The following is a 21,137-nucleotide window of genomic DNA, read 5'->3' on the forward strand; positions in this document are numbered from 1 at the left end:
GATTGGGTTATTTGAATTATTCTCAAATAACCCATATTGTAAAATGCATTTTTTTAAGAATCTATGGAAAAACAAGATACATGAATATTATTTCAAAAATCTAATAGTACAGGTTTAGGAGAAGATGATAATAATAATAATAATAATGCACAAATAGTAAGTAAAGAATACATACTTACAATGTGAAGGAAGAGGTTGAAAATGGAGAATATAAACATTCATCCTCCTGAAAAGAGAGATTAACATGAGTTAGAAATATGGTAAAATATTGAATGTAAAAAATATAATGTTATTACCTTGGTTAAAAAATGAAAAAAAAGTTTGAAAAGTGGTTGTCATATTCTAAGGTAGCCTCTTTTCTCTTCACCTAGTGTTTTTCTCTTTAGAAATGATTTCTTCTTATTTACCGACCAATAACCGCTACTCCTCACCGCCCTTTCTCTTCTCCAAGCTGCGAATCTTGTGTAAAGTGAAGGCACGAAGTAGCAAAGGAGGAGAAACATGATCATCACACCACATATTAGAATCACATTCCGAAAACCATCTTTTATCGCAGGATCTCTCTGCTCCGTCCAAGGAACTCCTCCTACATTCATCCCAAACACTGTTTTTTCCACAAACAAGTAAAAAGTCTATCAATCGATAAATCAATCGATCAGCCTGAGATATAATAAGATATGTTTGTTCAATTGTTTGTTACCTCCAGTGATAATCGATAATGGAAGGAACATGATTGAAAGGAATGATAGACAGTATAACTTCCTATTGATTTCCTCCGCCTGCCAGCTATCGAGACCAGCTTGAATTGCTGCGACACGATTAGCTATAAACCCTACATTCTCCTTTAATCTCCTTAAACATCCTATTAGTTCTTCAAGAGCAATTATGTCTTCATTCCCAAACCAATGCTTCGAAGAACACTTCTCCTTAACTCGAGGAAACACTTGTTCTCCGTGCGCAATAACCTGGAGAAGCCGTTGCAGATCCATAAGCATTTTTGGAAATTTCCTATCGTCAAGCATTTGCTTCTTTGCAAATCCATCTGCATTGCGTTAAAACAATCAATCAATGCAAGTTTGTTTCAGTTCGAGGATGAGACTTGATTATGAACAATAGAAACAACCTACCTGTATCAAGCTCCAATTCAACAGCATCCAGATCAATCTCAAGTTTAGTGACGACATCTTGTAAATGATCAACATGAGTATCGAGTATATGAACTATAAGACCTGATACAGATTTCGGTACCGGATTATCAGCCTCCTCCGAGTGATTCATCGTCAACAGAAACTCCAAAACATGTTCCCTAATAACAATCCCGCATTCGTCATTATCTTTAGTCTTGTCTCTAATACTACCACGAGGACTCTCAACGCTAGGAATCTCCGAAAGGAGAGAATGACCGACGGGAGAGAATCCAAGCCTAGGAACACGACCTAAAGAGACGGTTATAACAGAATTCTGCGTAACTCTAGCGGCCAATCTGAAAGTGAATTTACTAGAGGCATGACCAGGAGAATTAACGCGAAAAACAAGAGCGCCATCGACATGACCACAGAAAGGTCCATTGCTAACTAATGAGAGAATATCTTGAAGCTTTAATGGAGGAGAAAGAAGATCGATTAAGTATTGAGCTGATTGAGATAATTTATGATTAATATTGCCTTTAGGAATTTCAATATGATACCAACAGAATTCTTTTCCTTTACCTTCGAGAAGATCCCATTCCTTGTTGTAATAATTACCTTCTCCGTCGAATATATACGCCTTTCTTCTAACTGCACCTGGAAAATGATGTAGTCTGTGAATTCGTTGATTCTCTTTCAATGGCGTTGATTCTGATTCCTCTCCGTATTCTCCACCGTCATTAATGTTGTTCAGATCTTCGAGCTCCATCTTTTAAGATTCATTCAATTTGAATCGAATTGAATTGGAAATTTGAAACGTAAGCAAGTAGCGTAAACGAGAAGCAATGAAAATTGAAAACACAAGTCAAAGGATCTTCGTCTTCTTCGTGGAGATCGTGTACGAAGCACGATGAATTAGAGTTGAAGAAAAGAAAATGTCAAAAAATTGCTGCTTCTCAGAACATGTGAATATGAGAGAGAGGAGAGAGAGAAGAAGGCATCTTCAAGGAAACATCAAATTAAATAATCAATTTATACAAGTGATTAAAAAATACGTCATAATTTAAATCATTTGAATCTATACCTATACCGTTATTATCTAAGGCCTCGTTTGATCTTTGGGTTATTGGGATAAAACCCAGGTTTTATCCCAAAACCCAACCATCACATCCCAAATCAAATCAATCATTTTATAAATTAAAATACCAAAATTACCCTTTAATTAAATATTTTATTTTATATTATTAAAAAATAATATTAATATATACATATATATTATATTTATTTTATTACATTATAAAATTTATTTTTATATAATTTAAATTAATAAATTATTTCATTTAAAAAAATTATATTAATTATATTAAATAAAAATAAATTCAAAATATAAATAAAATTCTAACCAACTATATTATCTAATATACCATTTAAAATTTAAATTTATTTTAATAAATAATTATACTAAAAAATAAAGTTAAATATATTTAAATAAAAAATATTATTTAATTTATAAATATATCTCATTTAAATTAAATATTTATAAAGAAATTTATTATTATTTTTTTTTTGGTATAAACTAACTTTAAATTATTTTTCTAAATAAATACTATAATAGATTTGTTTGATTTTTGGTTATTATATTATAAAATTTATTTCATTTAAAATTTTATGTTATTATATTAAATAAAAATAAATACACAATATAAACAAAATTATAATATACTATATTATCTTATATAATATTTAAATTATAATTATAAAATTAGTATTTATTTTAATTTTAATTGATGTATTAATAAAAGTTAATATTATTATATCTATAATTTTTAATATTTATTTTATTATATTATATTTTAAATTTTATTTAAATATAAATTAAATTAATATATTTTTAAAATGTATTGAGAGAGGGAGGAGAAGAGAAGTAGGGGTATTTTTGGAAATAAAAAATAAAAAACTGGTTTTTTCTTAATTTCATCAAACAAGGTTATTTGGGATAAAACCCGGATAAAACCCCAATAACCCAAAGATCAAACAAGGCCTAAGAGTGCTCAATTTTATAAGTAGGGTTATTATTCATTGATAAATAATAATAATTAATTTAAATTTTATTTACAACTAATCAACATTATTGATAATCAATAATTTAGAAACGGGTAAGTCTTATTAAGTCAGACTTAGGAAATATAAAATCTAACATTACTTGAACAATATTAAAGGAAAGATGATTAAGTCTCCATTCTTTTACTATATTTTATTATTTTCAAATAAATAAAAATGTTGAAATCATCAAATTAGGTTATCATAACTTTATGTACTAACTTTATGTACTTGTCCAAAATCTTTTTTTATAATACAAAAGTTAATTTATTTCAATGTACTCGTTTGTTCCTGTGAAAGAAAAATATGTTAATATGATTTTTTAATCAATTTCATAACATGATTAACGCCTTTTTCTAGGCAAAGGATATTCTTTCACATTCTTGTGTTCATACTTCCTAGTAAAATTTGACACCTTCTTGATGTCACTCATTCACTTTTTTTTTTTTTTTTTTTTTTTCGTTCACTCTCACAACATAAGTAAGTTAAATTCTATGTCCGTTGAATAAATTTGTATAGGATATTCACCATTTCAAAAAGAATATCGACATTATTCTACTATCACAAAGAAAGATACACCACGATGGATGTCACTTTCTTTGAAAATCAACCATATCTAGTTTATGATATTCAAGTGGAGAATCTAGATAATACCAAATATCACTCTTCTACATCCTCGATCACTTCATCATTTCCCATTATCGAGTCATACAACTCATATACCCCTACTCGTTCACATATACCTCCAACTGGTACTCAATCACCACCCACTTCATCTGAAGACACCTGATCAAGTACAAGTACATAAGTTGAAACCAATTCCAAGAATGAGAACTTGTACACAAACATTCATTTAGTAATTTTGTCACATAATGAGAACTTTAACACAACATTCAAATAGTAATTTTGTATCACAAGAGGGTTTGTCACCGCATTAACAATCATGCATTATCGATGAAGAAAGAAGGCAGTATTTGAAAAGTTACTTACACTTCAGGAAAATAAAACATGTTTGATTTAACTTATTTGCATACAGTAGTTTGAACGAAACAGTTTAAAAAATACCTAAGTGATTAACTAAAGAAAATAAGCTGAATCAAACTAACCCTTAAAACAACCAATTATGAGTATAGGGCGACCATGTTATGGGTTTAAGATCAAAACATTTAAAGACAATTTTACAATTCAACCAAATCATGAGTATATGATGGCACAATGCCTTTTATATTACTAATAATAGCTACAATAATAATAATATCAAAACTTTGGGGGATTTTCCGCTAAGCTCATTATTATCAACAAAAGAATTAAGGGTGAAATTTGATGTATGTATGTTATGATGTTTAAGTCACACCTAGAAAATAGAAATGCACCTCCCCTACACCATTATTATAGTACATCTTACCAGAATGTGATGGTGAAGTTTCTGCATAAGAGTAGGTTGATCCTCTGCTGCTGCTTGAAGAATACATGGATGAAGAAGAATAAGAAGGGATGGTGCCTTGTATTTTTGGAAGTCCAGTTGAATCACTCTTTAGGTTGTAACCACCTCTCTCAACTGTCCCCGCATCGAAACTTAATTCATCCAATGTCTGGATCAAGTACTCAATTATAACACAGATAAGTATGATCTAGTGCCTTCATTTAGTATAATGATGAATAGTATAGTGAGATTTTTTTTACTTCATTTGGTATAAAGATTATTTATTAGACCTTGTAAATTTTTACAAACATAACAAATGTAGATTCCATGGATCATGATCCCGATCATAAAATATGATAACATAACAAATGGGATCAGTAATTAAACAAAGCCTTAGGATGTAAACTTCATGAGCAAGAATACATACTATTCTAGGAATATTTTGTTTGGTACCAAATCACAACCCTAATAAAAGTTGCATAATTTTTCTTCCTACAATGATTTTTCCAATAAACTTGTTGACGATGATAAGACAAGTTAATACATACTCTTGTCCTCAAAATAAGATGAAAAGGATATATATGAAATCATTTTTTTTTGCTTTTTTGAAACAACTAAATGACGATGACACTATCAGCAATAAGAAGCACAAATTTATGGATTATTTATGTTCAGTTTAAGAGTAAGATTTGTAAGGAATGTACCCTGAAGGCCTGTTGAAGGACACCGAGCATTTTGCGAGTAATTTTCCTTTTGGTCGCTACCTCTTCAGGCTCTTGCATCATTTCTTCAAACAGGTTATCCCTTAAAAAGAGACAATCCAATATATAAAAAGTATACAACCAAACCTTGTGGTTAAGTACTATCATATTATTTAGCAAGTTGCAGAAAGAACATGTGAAAAACAAACAGAACCTAAAAATTTATGAGCATTCACTCACCTGTAAAGCTTTTTAATAAGAAAATTATGAAGGTTCCGTTTTGTGTGGTTTACCTGTGATGGGGAATAATAAGAAATTAAATTATGGAAGAATAACATAAATCCATACTCAAAGAAGCAATTAGGCAATCATGTTAGAAAAGGGGTAAAGCAATTAATCAAAGAAATATTTTTCTGTTAATTGAGAAAAAAAAAGTGTGCATTGCAAGTCTAACACCTCTGTTTATTTCCTCAGTTCCAACCAACATATGCATCAAACATTGGACAAACCAGCTAATTCATATGGAGAGCAAAACAGATGATATTAAGGCCTTATTTGGATTTAATAAATTTTTCATTTTAGAAAAATAAGGTTATTTGAGTTAAATAGACTGAAATGTCCTTTGTATTTAATTTTTAAATTGTTATAAAAATAAAGTAAAGAGTATTTTAATATTTTAGTTGATGATTTGAATGATTTTATTAATGAAGTGCCTGATGATCAAACAAGGCCTAAGTATGTTTCCCATCTGTTCTCTAGAAGAGAAGACAAATAGATAAAAAGTAACAAGTGAGAACTGACTGTATTACCAGGAAGTGCATAATCGCTTTAGGAATGGAATCCTCTACATTCTTTCGCACAATGTCATAGTATGACCTCAACAGCAGTTTCGTGACTGTTATTTCAATGGTCTCTTGATCTGAATAGGTTTCTGAAGGCCTCAAGACAGATGGAGGCTTAAAGCCATAAATGTAAATTGTTAGAAACATGTGAACTAAAATCAAGCTTAACATGAAAATAATATGGCTTGGAAGAGAAGAACTTGGTCCCATACCTCTCTTAAATGAATCAAAGAGACGCCATAATCCATGCTTTGAGCAGGTTCACTGAATGGCTTGCTTGTTGAGTTCTCTTTGGAAGATGTGCGATTGTCAGAACCACCAAAAATAGATGAGATCCCCCAAGGTAAATTGTTGGTACTCCCTACATAATAACATATTAGGCGTGGTCAGGATAGCTTGAACACATAACTATGGGTAGATCACGCTAGAATTTATCATATACCCCAATCAAATGCATCAAGTAAGATATTATGAGAAAACCTAGTCCATACTGATTTACCTTATACCAATTTTCAGAAATACATTATAATTTTGTTATCCATTTCTTTCCATGTTCATGATCTGGAAAATCTATATTTGTAATTTGAGAAAAGTCACAATGATCTAAAAAAATAATCTAATCATGATCCTGAAAAAATCTTTAAACCAAATGAAGCCAAACAACTACAGTATAATTTGAATCATGATCAAGAAAATATTTTTTATACCAAATGAAGCAACAAAAGGTCACACTATAATAATCAATCTGAATGATAGATCCAATTTTTTTATACCAAACGGAAAAAAAAAGAATCACTTCAATTATTAACTTGGGTGATTTTCTTATGGGATTGTGACAAAATACTAGTTTCCAAAATAGGGTATATATGTTCAAAGAGAAATTTACCAGATGATGGCTTTTCACCTTCTGTAACAGGCCTCACTGCCTAACTCGCAACAAAATCCATAACAGAAAAATGTTAGAAAATTATAGTTAAGTAGCACAATAAAAAAGTTAAAACATGTACAACCAGAAACACCAAATATAAGGAAAGAGTGGAACCACCTGACCAGGGACATTTCCATTTGTAGTTATGGCAAGCATAGCACGAACCTTGCTTTTATCAGGTGCAGGTGTTTTTTCTGGATCCACACCATCCTAACTCAAGCAAATATAGGTAAAATAATGTCCTTATCCACATCTATTTTTGGACAAGGGGATCTATTGAAAGTAAGAAACTAATGGGTATAAGTACCATGGCTTCTTTTTCAATTACCTTTGGCCTAGGATTGGATGTGGATGCCCTATTCAACCTGGTCTGTTGGAGAGCAATTTCTAGAGCTCTACTCCCACCCACAAATTTTGGGTGTGAAGTATTAATGTAATCCATCTGCATTGATTGTCACAAAAGACCAATGAATTCACAAGTACTTCACATTAACAGGAAGGTGAAGAATTCAAAAATACTATATACTCATAGTGACTGCATATCATAGTTTTAATGAAAAAATCATAAAGAGATTTATGTCAGAGTATTGGATATGACAGAATATATATTTGATGCAGATGATTTATAGTTAGAAAAAAATATAGGATAGGAAAACTTCAACCTTAAACATAGAAATAAATATAATCTACACCGAAACTAACTAGACTACAAACTAACTTAATCCTCTCAGATCCAAGTTCCTAGATGTAGGCAGACAAATTGTGCTTGTCAAAGACAAAAAAAAAGAGTATAACAAGACCAAGACTGCCAAAGCAACATTTTTTTTTAATTTAGGAAGCTAGCACGACCCCTCCCAGTCATGACCCTCACTTCAACTTAAGGCGTTCTAAGTGAAAATAGAACATGTGACGTTTGGTCTCTTAGACACAGACTTTTGTCACTTGAACTACCCTAGTGAGTTAGCTTCCAAAACAACATTTCAAAACTGCACTTAACAGAAATTTCAATATCACTATCTTCAATACCACACATAAATAGGTAGAATTACCAGGATAAGCAGCTGAGAAATTTGGATGAACCAGCAACAGAAAAGAGGGAAAATAGCCAAATATAAATAACATTTTCTCAATAATACAAATTTCTTTGTTTTTATGAATAAGAATAAAATCAATACAATAAATTATAATAATAATAATAATAACAAAAAAAAAATAGTATAAATAAAAAAATGATAAAAATTGGGGGGAAAATACATTTAAAAGCCCAATAGATTTTGAATTTATTTTAAACTTCTGTGTTGATTTGAAAATTTCATTAATAATAAATAACTTTAAAAACTCTTAACATGTTGCATTGATCACAATATTTTAATTTGAGTTTTTTAATATTTTACAGCCATGCCAATTGGATATTTTAATCTAGTTAGATGGAACCTGTTAATTTTAACATAATTTGAATATATCGTCAAACTTTACGCCTCAACATCATGAATATATCATCAATTTTCACATAATTTATCCTGCAATTTCCCAATTTGGAACAACATATAGACAATATACCTCCATTGCAATAATGTTCTCAATCATTGTTTTTGAGGGTTCAAGGCCTTTTCGCAGAAAATTCCCAATAACCTTATCCATCCGCTTCCTAAGAAAAGGATGTCGTTGTAATTCATTTACCATGCAACGATGGCTCATCTGCAAGAAGTAATGTTAATGATCTCTAACCAAAGTTAGATAAAAACCAAAATTAATGTTCATTTACCTTTACTAACTCATCATAAATGAATCTAGCGCACTGCAGACTTGGGTCCAATAGACGAGCAATTTGCCTTCGAGCAAGAACTTCAAAGGGAACCTGTATAGTAGGAGAGATATGATACTATATATAACAAATCCAACAGAAAAGTATTCACAAATTCCAGAGGTTCCAATAAAAAGAATTTTAAAAATAAAAGAAGGTAGACATAGCCATTAGGCACCATATGACTTACCTCTGGTACAAATAATGCAGACTGGGGCCCAGTTGCATTTTGAATTGCAGTTCTGATGTCATCGTCAGTTAAGTCATCACAAGGATCTACCTCCTGCAGAAGAATTCAGACATTAAATTCTTTAGACTGGTAACAGATCTGCATTTTGCACTGCACATCATATAAAAAATACAAACCTCCAAGCTTTTAACATATATGGACTGGAAAATATAATGAACTCGTGCTCCTCCAGACAGCTCATCTGTTGACATTTCTTCATTTTTCCCTTCTATCATTGAAGAAAAAGCTGTTTCGAACAAGGAAATGACTGTTAGGATCTAAAGCTGATTAAAGCAACGAGGATAGTTTATTTTGTCCATAGCATGGCTGTACGAGATTACCATCACAGTACTTTGATAGAATATTCAGAAGAAGAGCTCCCTGGCCTGCCTATTTATCCAAATGCAGAAGAGAAAGTTATATATCTGTAGGCATCTCATAAACCAAAATTCTAAACGTAAAATTAAATCCAATCAAACGTCATAAATCACATAGAAATACAATCTACATTGGACCGAAAATGGTTAAAATACAATTGATTATACCACACACAATCTTAATAAACATAATGGATCTGATAGATGTGCAATTATCTGTTCCAAAGACAGGATTTATTTTCCTAAAGCTCACAAGCTAAAACCAAGTGATAACATGATACCAAAAATGGTATCATGTGTGTAAAATTAAATCCAATCAAACGTCATAAATCACATAGAAATACAATCTACCTTAGACCAAAAATGGTTAAAATACAATTGATTATACCACACACAATCCCAATAAACATAATGGATCTGATATATATGCAATTATATGTTCCAAAGACAGGATTTATTTTCCTAAAGCTCACAAGCTAAAACCAAGTGAAAACATGACACCAGAACAACTTTCCGGTATTCCTGGTTCTTATTGAATAGCCAAATAAAGGTTTATGAGAAAGACAGTGAAATCTTGAAAACTACCAACTGTAGGAGAAATATGATAGCTATGTTGATAGATCTGCTTATGCACAAAAATAAAACCACCATAACATCAAAAGGTGCTGCAGAAAGTTTTTATCTGCTTATGCACAAAAATAAAGCCGCAATAACATCAAAAGTGCTGCGGAATGTTTTCCTAGATCAAACAATAGTAGCATGTAAATATATTATTTTAGAATTAAATAATAGGTACAATCAAAAACAATAAAATATTAATTACATGCCTTTGATTCTGTGATCTCTCCATAGCTGGCATACTCCTTTGCAACAGAAACTAGTGTTGTATTAATATGGGATCTCAACTCGGGAAGTAGTGTCTTGATATGCTTAACAAGTATCTGCTTACAAGAAGCATAATTTACTGGCAACCTTGAGATGAAAAAATAGATAAATTGGAAAAAACAAATGTGTCTAAGAATAAGCATAAGAAAAGTTCATGCCCATATGAAACTCCTTGACATGTCAAATATTTACACAAATTAAACTGTTGAACCCGATCAATTCATCAGTTAAGACGGAAATCTGAAAGTTAGCGATAGCTGGTTCAAGATCGAGATCAGAAGCAGATTCTAATGCAGTAATAGACTATTTACTTGATAGTTATAAAGATCAAGGCGAAAGGAAAATCTTAGCCTATGCAGAAAGAAAGTAACTTCATGTCACCTAATGCTTGAACGATGTTTTAGGTGATTTAACAATGTTATTTCCCATTTGTTATGTGAATGGAACCAGAGTGCATAGTGGTTCTGCTTTAGAAATAACATACAGATGCAGTTAATGAAAATGTTATATATTCCTGTACAGGGAAGAAAAGCATAGGAGAAATACTATAATTAGCATACCTGGTTCAACTTCTTTGCAAGCTGGGGAACACCACAGCGATCAGCAAGGTCATTATATACCTGATTACAGCATAGGATACAGACAGAAATTTGAGATGAGTAGCAGATAAACACTAACCACATAAGACAGGAAGCACAATTATAGACATTACTGGTCGACTTCGGAAAAACTCTTCCTCGGCCACTAGAGCATCCTTTATACTGCGATTAAGCGTAATATCCTGTATATAAATATGGTTATGTTAATAATACTATAAATTCACTGGACCAGGTTATCTAACATACAAACATAATTGTTTCTCTTCTCCCTCCTATATGTAATTCACTAAACTCCTATATGTAATTCACTAAACGCATCTTGCGTTTTACTTTAAATGAAAAGTTGACATTTTTCAGAAAATTGTCATTTGTATTCTTCAAAGTTGCAAGTTAAATAATTGATATACCTAGAGCCTCGGAAAGCATAAGAGATTTAAGAAGGGTAAAACAGAATTCAGAACCAGATCATCTAAGAAACATCATATTACAGATACATCTATGAAAGCATTTCATGATACTGTAATGTACATATATTAGGGTTGCAATGGGTCAAAGTTCTTCCTCTTTTATTTTCTGTATTCGCTTCAAATTAAGGCGTTCTTAGTGGGAATCAAACCCGTGACCTCTGGTCTCTTAGGCACGACTCTTGACACTTGAGCTATAATTGTGTTATTATTAGTAGATCAACTGATAATAACCCTAATAATCTAGTTCTTCTAGTCTGACACATTTTCTCTTGTGATTCACCATCGAAACCATACATATACTAATCAGATACACATCAAAGATTTAACAACATAAACAGATCCATATGGATAAGGCAAATAAAAGAGGACATATATTTGCTATATAACAGTAAAATTAAAAAAAAAAATGGCTGAGTGCAAGCTAAAACATACAGTAAAGTATAGCGGGTGCTACCACTAAATGATGAATTCTAACATGAATAACATCTTAACTTTATCTATATAACAGTAAAATTAAAAAAAAATGGCTGAGTGCAAGCTAAATCATACAGTAAAGTAGAGCGGGTGCTACCACTAAATGATGAATTCTAACATGAATAACATCTTAACTTTATCTATACTAGTTATTATTTCCATTTCTAAAATTTGGATTTTTTTCCTATCAAATTTGAGCTGAAGTATTACCTCTTGATTGCGGTTGACAACCCCCACATAACCAAGACGCAAAGGAATTACTTTCCCAAGCAAAAAGTTCCGGGCATCTGTACCTCTGTCCATGATATCCAACTGAAGAGATAGGAGGTAAGGGTAACATCAAATCGATATCAGAAGAACAAAGTTCACTTTTCTCACAAAAAAAAGGACAAAAATACAACCATAGATACCTTAGTGATTACACCAATTGTTCTTTCACCTACGACCAAAAGCATAATTTATAAGCACCAAATTTAGAAGAGAAGTCTTTGTTAATTTTTCTCACTCAAACAGACTTACCATCTGGATCGGCATTTCCAGCTATCTGGAGAGCATCTGAATTTGCTAGGTCAGAATTTGCTGGTGTTACCGCCAATATCAAGCAGGTGGGATATTTGATATATGACATTATCATCGTTCTAATCTGAGCTTCAATATCAGGTGGTTGATCACCAACTGGAACCTTTGTTATACCAGGTAAATCCACCAAAGTGATATCAAGAACATTTGGAGAAAATATTTTCAAACGGATCTGCTTGTTCGAAACACCTTTGTTCCCACCTGCCTCCCTTTCTGTCACAGCCTTTCAATATAAGAGATGTCATAAACAAATTTCCCTTGATAATTGATAGGATGAGGGATATACATTGTAGTAGATTAGCAAAACACAACCGAATCTTTAAGGGGCTAAAATTATTTCCATCATTTTCTTACAAACTAAGCTAATGTAAGCTGAAACTTGAAGAGGTTAAAACACAAATACAATGGTAAATACTATTGTATACTGTTCAAAACCAAGGGCATTGCAACAAATGCACTAACAAACTGAAAACGGTAGACTTCAATGAAACAAAATGATAGAATGTGACAATTCTATAACAGTATACTGTATACATTTGATGGAGTGGACTAGCTAAGTTTCAAATTTGGTCAATGGAGAGAATATATGCATTTTCTCTTGTCAACACTTTGATATAGCCTGTATTAGAATTAGGTCTAAGACTTTGAAATCAAAGATAACAAATTTAAAATAGTGAATGAAAAACTTAGAATTTGAGCTGAGAAGAGAAACGAGCTCTTAACACTGTAAGAGCTTCTATGAATCTGGAGATAAAAAGGGAAGAATCCTAGATGACAAGTAGAAGCAACCACAAGATGAGAAAATAGAGAATCCTTGAGCAGAGAGATAGAGTTTCAACTAAACATTTTACTACAAAGTTTGGCACCGCCATGCCTAATTTATAGTAAACTACTAATCAACTTCTTATTAACGGAATTAACCGCTAACTGAAACCCCTCTCGCATCACACTTCTATCCATTTCAAATATGCTTTTCTTATTTAATTGGCAAATTAAAATAGCATAAAAGCTACACTCTAAATTTTTTTGTTGATAACTAGAAGCACTATGGGAAAATAAATCCACATCCATGTGACATTTCTGGGTACCCTAATTTGCAAATTATCTATGAGAAAAATCTGTAGGAATATGGAAATTCATTGCTAGCCTCACACAACAGCTTAGATAGATATCTCCTAAACGCAACTTGTCATCAGAACCTCTATCATGGGAATATTACTCCAAAACTAACTAAACAAAATTGGCATTATACAACATTTTTTCAATTGATTCGGAAGAATAATACCAGGCAATTGTATATCAGTTACATATCAGTTTTGCCAATAAAGCAAGTGTATGAACTAGGATCACATCAATTTCTGTTGAACAATACCTGAATTTCCAACTTAATGTCATTGAAATCGTGGAATTTCTTCCCAGGTAAATGCAAGAACTCCCCGTACTCCTCTTCAGAACCATCCTGATTCCTCTTTGTCTGCAATAACTGAAGAACTAGTGGTCGTCTAGTGCAGATATCAGAGCCCCTGGGCAAGAAATCCCTGCCAACTAGGGCTTCAAGCACGCTCGACTTGCCGCTGCTCTGACTACCGACGACGGCCACTTGAGGAAGTTCTATAATAGATTGATTTGGGAGCTGAGCGAAAATGTCTTGTAGCTGGTTCATAATAGGGATGACTGAAGATCCCAGCGGAGAGGCTCCATGCGAAGAAGAAGATTGCGGTACCATGTCATCGGCCATCTGATCGCCGGCGACGGCGATGCCGAGCAGCAAGGATGTTTGAATTATTTGAACAGTCAAGTTGAGACTTGACAAAGAAGTTGTAAGAAAGAATGGAGTTAGATTTTATATTTGTATAACAATTTTATTTCATTTTAAAAAAATAATAAATTCAACGAAATATTCAATAAATCCACAAATTAACTCCATTCAATGGGTTGGAGAGAGAAAATTTTCAAATGTCCCGAAACGGTAATTTGAGTTCCGAAACAGTAATTTCAGATTTTGAAACGGCCATTTCGAGAAAAAAAAAATTCTTCTCGAAATGACCGTTTCGAGACACAAAATAAGCGCTTTTAAGACGTGAGGACACCTGTCAGGCCACGTCGAATTCGTGGACCTGCTTTCGTTGAATATTTCGTTGAGTTTATCAATCCTTTTCATTTTATTTACGGTCACATTCATATTCATTTCATAGGTTAAACACATATTTTATTTTTTCCACTTTATTATATTTATAAAATAATTGTGTTTATCTCATATGACCAAATTTTATACTTTAGAATTATCTATTAAACATCCTACCTTACCTTTTGTTTAAAAAATACTGAAAAAATATCTGTGTTTATCTTTAACCAAATTTTTGGTGAAACGCTTTTAAGTCAATAAAAATTAAAAAAATAAATTTCAAAAAATCGACATTTTCTTATTATTTTTTAGTAACATCTTTTGACTATGAAACCTACAATATTTTAATTTTAATTGAAGACTTAATTTCTAGTAATACATAAAAGGTCAATGTTTTCAAACCAAAATAATTACGAACTTAAAGTTGTTATATAAACTAGCATGTATTTTAGCATGTATCTCGTGCAAATGCACGAGTAAAAATATAAAAAATTGTGAAAAAAAAATTATGATAAAATTTTTATGGGCGGGTCAACCCATAATCCGACCCAAGTATCCATTTACTCTCACATATATCCAAATTAACCACAGTTCTCGACCCGGCAATCCGGACACTTTAAAAATTTAGCATCATTATATATATATAGATTAGTTAGTTAAAAAGTTGAGCTTATATTGTTAAAATGTCACGCGTTTATCAAATTTTGGGTTGAATTTAAAATATAAAGTGTTATTAGCCTAGTTGGTTAAAATGTTGTACTTGTTTTTGTTAGGTTGCAAGTTCTTACCATACCTATAACATTGTTAATTTTATTTTTAACCGTTTTAAGTTTATGGGCGGGTCAACCCACAATCCGACCCAAGTATCTATTTACTCTCACATATATCCAAATTAACCATAGCTCTCGACCCGGCAATCCGGACACTTTAAAAATTAAGCATCATTATATATATATAAATACTTATTATCGAAAATTGGCTAGAAAAAAACACATTTTAGTATTTAAAAAAACGTAATAAATATATATAAATAGTACACAATTGTCTTTATCCCTTCAATTATATTAAAATAAACTTTAAAAATATAATTATGTTGAAAATATAACTTCATATATTTAAAAAAAGTTGCAATGATTTTTTAAATGAGTTTACAATTTTTAAATTGTCAAAATATTTATTTCACTATTTTTTAATTTTTTATATTAATTGCATCATTATAATTTTAATAATCAAATTATTTATTTTATCAACTAAAATAATAAAATATTCTTACTTTCTTTTAATTAAATTTAAATTAAAAAATAATAATAATTAAATCAATTACAAACTCAAATAAATAAATTTTCCCTTATTTTCTTATTAAACCCATATTTTTTAAAGAAAACAAAATCCAAATAATTCCATTAGTAGTTTTAGTTCAATTGATTTCTATGACTTGTTTCCTTTTCTTAAATGGATAGATATTTGTTGTCTCTTTCTTGACAATAAATAAAAAGAAGTCAAATTTAAAATGGTGCTTTCAAGTGGGTCTAATAATCATATACATTTTTGGTAATGGTTTAAGGTTTAAAAATTATACAAATAACCTATAAATCCTAACATGACAAGAAATTTATAAAAAAAAAGTGCACTGAACTTGTATAATTCTGTTTTAAATAAAACAATTGTAGAAATAAATAATTGATTTCTGAAATGGATTAAAAGAGCAATTGAAAAGAAATCACCAGACTTGGCAAGGGGTTGAAGATGATGGAGATCTGATTCAAAGAAACTAATGAAAGATAATGCAATTACCCCTTTGGAGGGAAGAAGAAAGTAGTCAATTTTTTAGGGTTTTCCATAAGATGTGTAATATATATTTGATTTAACTATATATATTTAACATACCTAAAAACCAAGATAAACAGATTAATTAGGCTGCCTTAACTTTATCTTCTTCTCCAACAACATTAAGGATAGGCAAACTGCTCAAGAATTCATCAAGACCTTCAAAGAAACCTATCCCTTCAATCCCTTCTTCTTCTTCATCTTCTTCTTCAGCATGGATTGCCCCAGCTCCAAACCTCATCATCCCTGAAGTAGGCTCTTCTTCCTCCTTACTAAACTCAACATTCAAGTCCAATTTCCCCCATTGTTTTGGAACATTACCCTCATGATTCTTCTTCAAACCCATTGATGGTGGTGGCGCCATTGCAACAACTGGTGAAGAAGAATGAGGATCTCCCACTTTCTCTGTTTTCCCATGGTTGTCATGTTTCATAGGACCTTTTCCCTTTGCTGCAGCTGCATATTTGGCTTTCTTTTTCTTACTCTTACTGTTGGTACCCCAGTCATCATCAGAACCATCGCTCGATGACCTATCAATAAGGATTTCATCATCATCATAGTAGTCCTCTTCATCACCACCACCACCACCACCACCATCATCATCATCATCAACATCAACATGAACCCTAGGACCAGATTCCTGCCTAAGGGGTTTCCTGTTAACATCAGGATGAACGGAAACCATCTGGGAGAAAGGAGTCCAAGTTTTTTTGTTATTCGAAGAATTTGAAATTGAACCCGCCAATGGAATAAACCCCCAACAGCAGTAATGTGTCTCCTTACCATCAACGGGAGGAGATACAATCTTCACACCATGAAATGCCCTTTCACAGTTATTGCACCTAAAGGTGCAGTCTTTGTATATACCAGGATATTCGTACATGTAATAACAGTAAGGACATGCAGTCCAAAAAGGCGATTCGTCATCATCATCACCATCACTGTCCTCCATTTCACCTTCTTCTTCACAGACATTATTGTCTTCGTCCATAGATCTGACATTTTGTTGTTCATTTCCAAGGTTTGCACTATCAAACTGCTGCTGCTGCTGCTGTTGAGGTTGAGATTGCTCCGGTTGCTGTTGCATTGGATTATGAACAAATCGGAGATCGATTTCTTGTCTGCGACTCGGAGCCGGATCAAATCTCGTAAACAAATTAAGATCATTGTCATATAAAAACTTTTTGCTAGGGTCCGAAAGAACTGACCAGGCGTAGGAAACAAGCGTGAAAGCTTCATCAGCGTAAGGAAGTCGGTTCTTATGAGGGTTTAGAAGTAACGCAAGCTGGCGATACTTAGTCGCGATGAGCTCCAAGTCACTACAAGGAGGTGGAAGTTGAAGAATACCATACCAGTCCGGCTGATTATTGATCCTCTTCTCGCCGGCGATGAGAGTGTCGGCGACTGTGAGTACTAATTCGGCGGCATCGAATCTCGGGTCGGATTCACGTGCACGGATCGCAAATGTCTTGGTTCCGATTAGGTCACGACCGGATAGAAGTTTTTCGGCGATTTCGAGCCATCGTTCAGCTTCCGCTCGGCTGTTGCCGGCGCCGCTGCTGCCGCCGCCGGTGTTAAACGGTTGCATCTTCTTCACACTCTCTCACTAAAATTACAAGTGAGCCTGCTACTACAGAGTGAGAGGAAAATAAGCAGATGGGTTTTTTTACGAAAAAGGACATACCTTTGTTTTAAAAGAGATTGGACGCACTAAAAGTATCAATGGATATTTTCGTCAATTCGCAAGTGAATTCAGCTAGATGCTAGTGTTGTCATTTTGTCTTTTCAAAATTTTATTTTATTTATTTTTCTTTTTCAAATATAATTTTTTTATTATTTTTTTTAATAATTAATATGATGATATTATGGTCTTGTTTGAATTGGGTTTTTAAAAAATTTAGATAGAGAAAAAATTAATAATTGTTTTAATATTTTGATTAATAAATGAGTGACGTAATTATTAAGAAGTTTATTATTAAAAATTAATTTTATTTAAATTATTTTAAAATCTCAAACCGAAGAGGACTATGAAATGGATGTATAAACCATTCTAATAAAATATAATAATGTGAACGAAAATGAGATCCTAACTAAAGTTGTATGACTTCCATATTTGACAATCTTATATATGTATAATTTTTCAAATGGTTATATGCTTAACATTTTAAGATTACTTAAATATCTTGATAATAATTTTCTAAATTTGTATATAAGAAAATGTTCAACAATTTTTAAGTAAAATGTAAATTCACAATTCAGATAAGATTCAAATAGAAAAAGAGTAAATCGAACCGAAATTATTTTCGATTGTCAAACTCTTATAGGTTAAAATTAGCCATGGTTACTTTTTTTCGATTGAATATCAAGTAATTGTTGCTTTCTTGGGTCGAACATAAAGTCAACTTAGCCATGGTTACTTTTTTAGATGGAACATCGAGCCATGACTAATTTTCGATCGAGAAACATTGTTACATTTTTTGGACGTCTAACTTTGTTTGTGATATGATGGGTCTACATTTTTTATACTATGATTAATAGATACCTTTAAATCCTAATTCTATTATCTCTTTCAAATTTGTTAGACTATTTCAACCCACTAATCCAAAAATATGCAAGCAAATGAGACCATTATACGACCCAAAACAATCATCATTTTCAATAAAATACTACCACCAAGATATGCACCACCAACCGCTTTGTCCAAACTCACGCCTTAAATTTTGCGACCTCCTACTTATCGAATCGAGGCTAGCACTTGTCCCGACGCCTTTAAGACCCATTTTCAGACAACATTTTTTCATATGTTTACAGTGACATAACTTTCACAAATATTTGGCCTACCCATAAAATCCTTTCATGGAAAAACACATGAACCTGTACACTATTGTCAAATAGGAGGGATATATTACCCTATTTGGTATCACCATCCACATATAGATGAAAAATCATGTTCAAAATGAAATCAGTGCAAAAGTTAGGGCTATCATAATAAAAGCAGGATATGAAAATTTGATCATTGATTTCATAATAGTATTTAAAAAAGAGAGCATACATTTGCAGAAATAGGAGCAATGCATTCATTCTGCACAGAGAATAAGTTAAGCAATACAGATAGAGTGCTAATGCACTCATCTGATAACATTATAACTGAAAACAATCAGCTTAGTAATTCGAAAAACAACATCTTGAAGATGGATGAAACAAAGAAATAAAACAAAAAAAAGAAAACAGATTCATGGTTCATTACACCAAGTCATTTAAATAAATATCCTAAATAATAAACCAAGACAAAGAATTTCAGTTCTATTCCTCATCGTTCTTGGGTGCTGCAACTGCAGCTGCTTCTTTGATTTCATCACCTCCATCCTCCTATAACATTCATAAACAAAACAATACAAAAATCGATTCTTTCGCGTAAAAATAATCTCTACTATGCAAATGAATGATGACTTGATATCACAAATAGTTTTACCTGCATGTCTGAAGTCCACAAAGTTAAGTTATCACGAAGGAGTTGCATAATCAAAGTGCTGTCTTTGTATGAATCCTCTCCAAGAGTATCAAGTTCAGCAATTGCCTCATCAAAGGCCTGGTTTGAACAGCAAAGTAAGATAGATTAGTGGTGATTGTTGAATATGAATGTGAATATGATGACGATGATGATGATATGAACCTGTTTTGCAAGACTGCAAGCCCTATCGGGTGAATTCAAGATCTCATAGTAAAACACAGAAAAGTTAAGAGCCAATCCAAGTCGAATTGGATGAGTAGGAGGCAGCTCTGCATTTGCAATATCCTGCAATACCCAATTCAAGAATAGAATGTAAAAAAAAAACCCATCATCAGATCAGCACCCTGATTGATAAATAAACAACCCTAGACACAAAATCCACACAAATTGAAGACAAAAACAAACCTGAGCAGCCTTATAGGCATTAAGGGTATTCTCAGCAGCATCTTTCCTCTCAGAACTAGTCTTAAATTCAGCCAAATACCTATGATAATCACCCTTCATCTTCAGATAAAACACCTTCGAATCACCGGTAGCAGAGGAAGGAATCAGCTTGGAATCAAGCAGTTTCAGGATTCCATCACAGATCGAAGAAAGCTCGGTCTCGATCTTTCCCCTATATTCCTTAATAGAAGCAACGTGATCTGCGTTTCCGCGAGACTCCTCCTTCTGCTCGATGGATGAGATGATCCTCCACGAGGCACGGCGAGCGCCAATCACATTCTTGTAGGCAACGGAGAGAAGATTGCGTTCCTCGACGGATAACTCGTCAGATTCGAGGCCGTTGGCGACCTTCTCCATGAATTCGACCATTTCATCGTAGCGTTCGGCCTGTTCTGCAAGCTTGGCCAAGTAGACATTCTCGTCGCGGGCGGAAGTGGTGGCCATGATCTGGGTCTGGGTAAGAGAAAGATGAGATCTGATGAGGGTAAATGAAAGATTAGATCTGATCTGATCTGGGTTTGAAGTTTGGAAGAGAGAAGATGTTTGAGAAAAAAGAGGAACGAACAAACACACAGTATCAAAGATATGGCCATCAACCAACGCACACGCACCGTTCTTATAGGGGTCCAGTACATTTTAAATCCTATTTTTAGAATTTTCAACTCCATTCATTTTATTTAATTAATAAATAAATT

General features: G+C 32.5%; 4 protein-coding genes across 4 annotated transcripts; all 4 read right to left on the reverse strand.

The window, feature by feature from the left end:
* Positions 1 to 36: 36 nt before the first annotated feature.
* Positions 37 to 2,097, reverse strand: LOC124945537. The gene is made up of 4 exons (XM_047485992.1): positions 1,128 to 2,097; positions 701 to 1,042; positions 297 to 604; positions 37 to 226 (listed from the first exon to the last, which is right to left on the reverse strand). Exons 1-3 carry the CDS (start codon positions 1,894 to 1,896, stop codon positions 336 to 338), a joined length of 1,380 nt encoding a protein of 459 aa, XP_047341948.1. The 5' UTR covers positions 1,897 to 2,097; the 3' UTR covers positions 37 to 226; positions 297 to 335.
* Positions 2,098 to 3,741: 1,644 nt separating this feature from the next.
* On the reverse strand, positions 3,742 to 14,338 carry LOC124944725 (dynamin-related protein 3B-like). The gene is made up of 21 exons (XM_047485065.1): positions 13,908 to 14,338; positions 12,476 to 12,758; positions 12,367 to 12,395; positions 12,167 to 12,268; positions 11,129 to 11,197; positions 10,977 to 11,036; positions 10,359 to 10,472; positions 9,496 to 9,544; positions 9,292 to 9,401; positions 9,116 to 9,208; positions 8,887 to 8,979; positions 8,682 to 8,819; positions 7,450 to 7,563; positions 7,239 to 7,331; positions 7,080 to 7,119; positions 6,406 to 6,554; positions 6,161 to 6,307; positions 5,592 to 5,644; positions 5,355 to 5,454; positions 4,633 to 4,819; positions 3,742 to 4,013 (listed from the first exon to the last, which is right to left on the reverse strand). Exons 1-21 carry the CDS (start codon positions 14,271 to 14,273, stop codon positions 4,000 to 4,002), a joined length of 2,403 nt encoding a protein of 800 aa, XP_047341021.1. The 5' UTR covers positions 14,274 to 14,338; the 3' UTR covers positions 3,742 to 3,999.
* Positions 14,339 to 16,304: 1,966 nt separating this feature from the next.
* Positions 16,305 to 18,128, reverse strand: LOC124944724. The gene has a single exon (XM_047485064.1). The coding sequence runs from the start codon at positions 18,073 to 18,075 to the stop codon at positions 16,573 to 16,575; it is 1,503 nt and encodes a 500-aa protein (XP_047341020.1). The 5' UTR covers positions 18,076 to 18,128; the 3' UTR covers positions 16,305 to 16,572.
* A 1,412-nt stretch (positions 18,129 to 19,540) lies between these two features.
* Positions 19,541 to 21,033, reverse strand: LOC124945849 (14-3-3 protein 2-like). The gene is made up of 4 exons (XM_047486360.1): positions 20,404 to 21,033; positions 20,161 to 20,283; positions 19,960 to 20,076; positions 19,541 to 19,856 (listed from the first exon to the last, which is right to left on the reverse strand). The coding sequence occupies exons 1-4, from the start codon at positions 20,884 to 20,886 to the stop codon at positions 19,791 to 19,793; spliced, it is 789 nt and encodes a 262-aa protein (XP_047342316.1). The 5' UTR covers positions 20,887 to 21,033; the 3' UTR covers positions 19,541 to 19,790.
* Positions 21,034 to 21,137: the final 104 nt, after the last annotated feature.

Source organism: Impatiens glandulifera, chromosome 7 (assembly GCF_907164915.1).
Source record: "Impatiens glandulifera chromosome 7, dImpGla2.1, whole genome shotgun sequence".
Taxonomy (NCBI): domain Eukaryota; kingdom Viridiplantae; phylum Streptophyta; class Magnoliopsida; order Ericales; family Balsaminaceae; genus Impatiens; species Impatiens glandulifera.

What these genes read in the sequence shown, in the direction of transcription:
- LOC124945537 (XM_047485992.1), bottom strand. Translation starts at nt 1,896, where the DNA reads ATGGAGCTCGAAGATCTGAACAACATTAATGACGGTGGAGAATACGGA. An exon ending in TGAATTGGAGCTTGATACAG is followed by an intron (nt 1,043 to 1,127) that starts GTAGGTTGTTTC and finishes AACGCAATGCAG; the next exon opens with ATGGATTTGCAAAGAAGCAA. An exon ending in ATTATCGATTATCACTGGAG is followed by an intron (nt 605 to 700) that starts GTAACAAACAAT and finishes TGGAAAAAACAG; the next exon opens with TGTTTGGGATGAATGTAGGA.
- LOC124945849 (XM_047486360.1), bottom strand. Translation starts at nt 20,886, where the DNA reads ATGGCCACCACTTCCGCCCGCGACGAGAATGTCTACTTGGCCAAGCTT. An exon ending in ATGCCTATAAGGCTGCTCAG is followed by an intron (nt 20,284 to 20,403) that starts GTTTGTTTTTGT and finishes TGGGTATTGCAG; the next exon opens with GATATTGCAAATGCAGAGCT. An exon ending in CTTGCAGTCTTGCAAAACAG is followed by an intron (nt 20,077 to 20,160) that starts GTTCATATCATC and finishes TGTTCAAACCAG; the next exon opens with GCCTTTGATGAGGCAATTGC.
- LOC124944725 (XM_047485065.1), bottom strand. Translation starts at nt 14,273, where the DNA reads ATGGCCGATGACATGGTACCGCAATCTTCTTCTTCGCATGGAGCCTCT. An exon ending in CATCCAATCCTAGGCCAAAG is followed by an intron (nt 7,332 to 7,449) that starts GTAATTGAAAAA and finishes TGCTTGAGTTAG; the next exon opens with GATGGTGTGGATCCAGAAAA. An exon ending in CTTATTAAAAAGCTTTACAG is followed by an intron (nt 5,455 to 5,591) that starts GTGAGTGAATGC and finishes TCTCTTTTTAAG; the next exon opens with GGATAACCTGTTTGAAGAAA.
- LOC124944724 (XM_047485064.1), bottom strand. Translation starts at nt 18,075, where the DNA reads ATGCAACCGTTTAACACCGGCGGCGGCAGCAGCGGCGCCGGCAACAGC.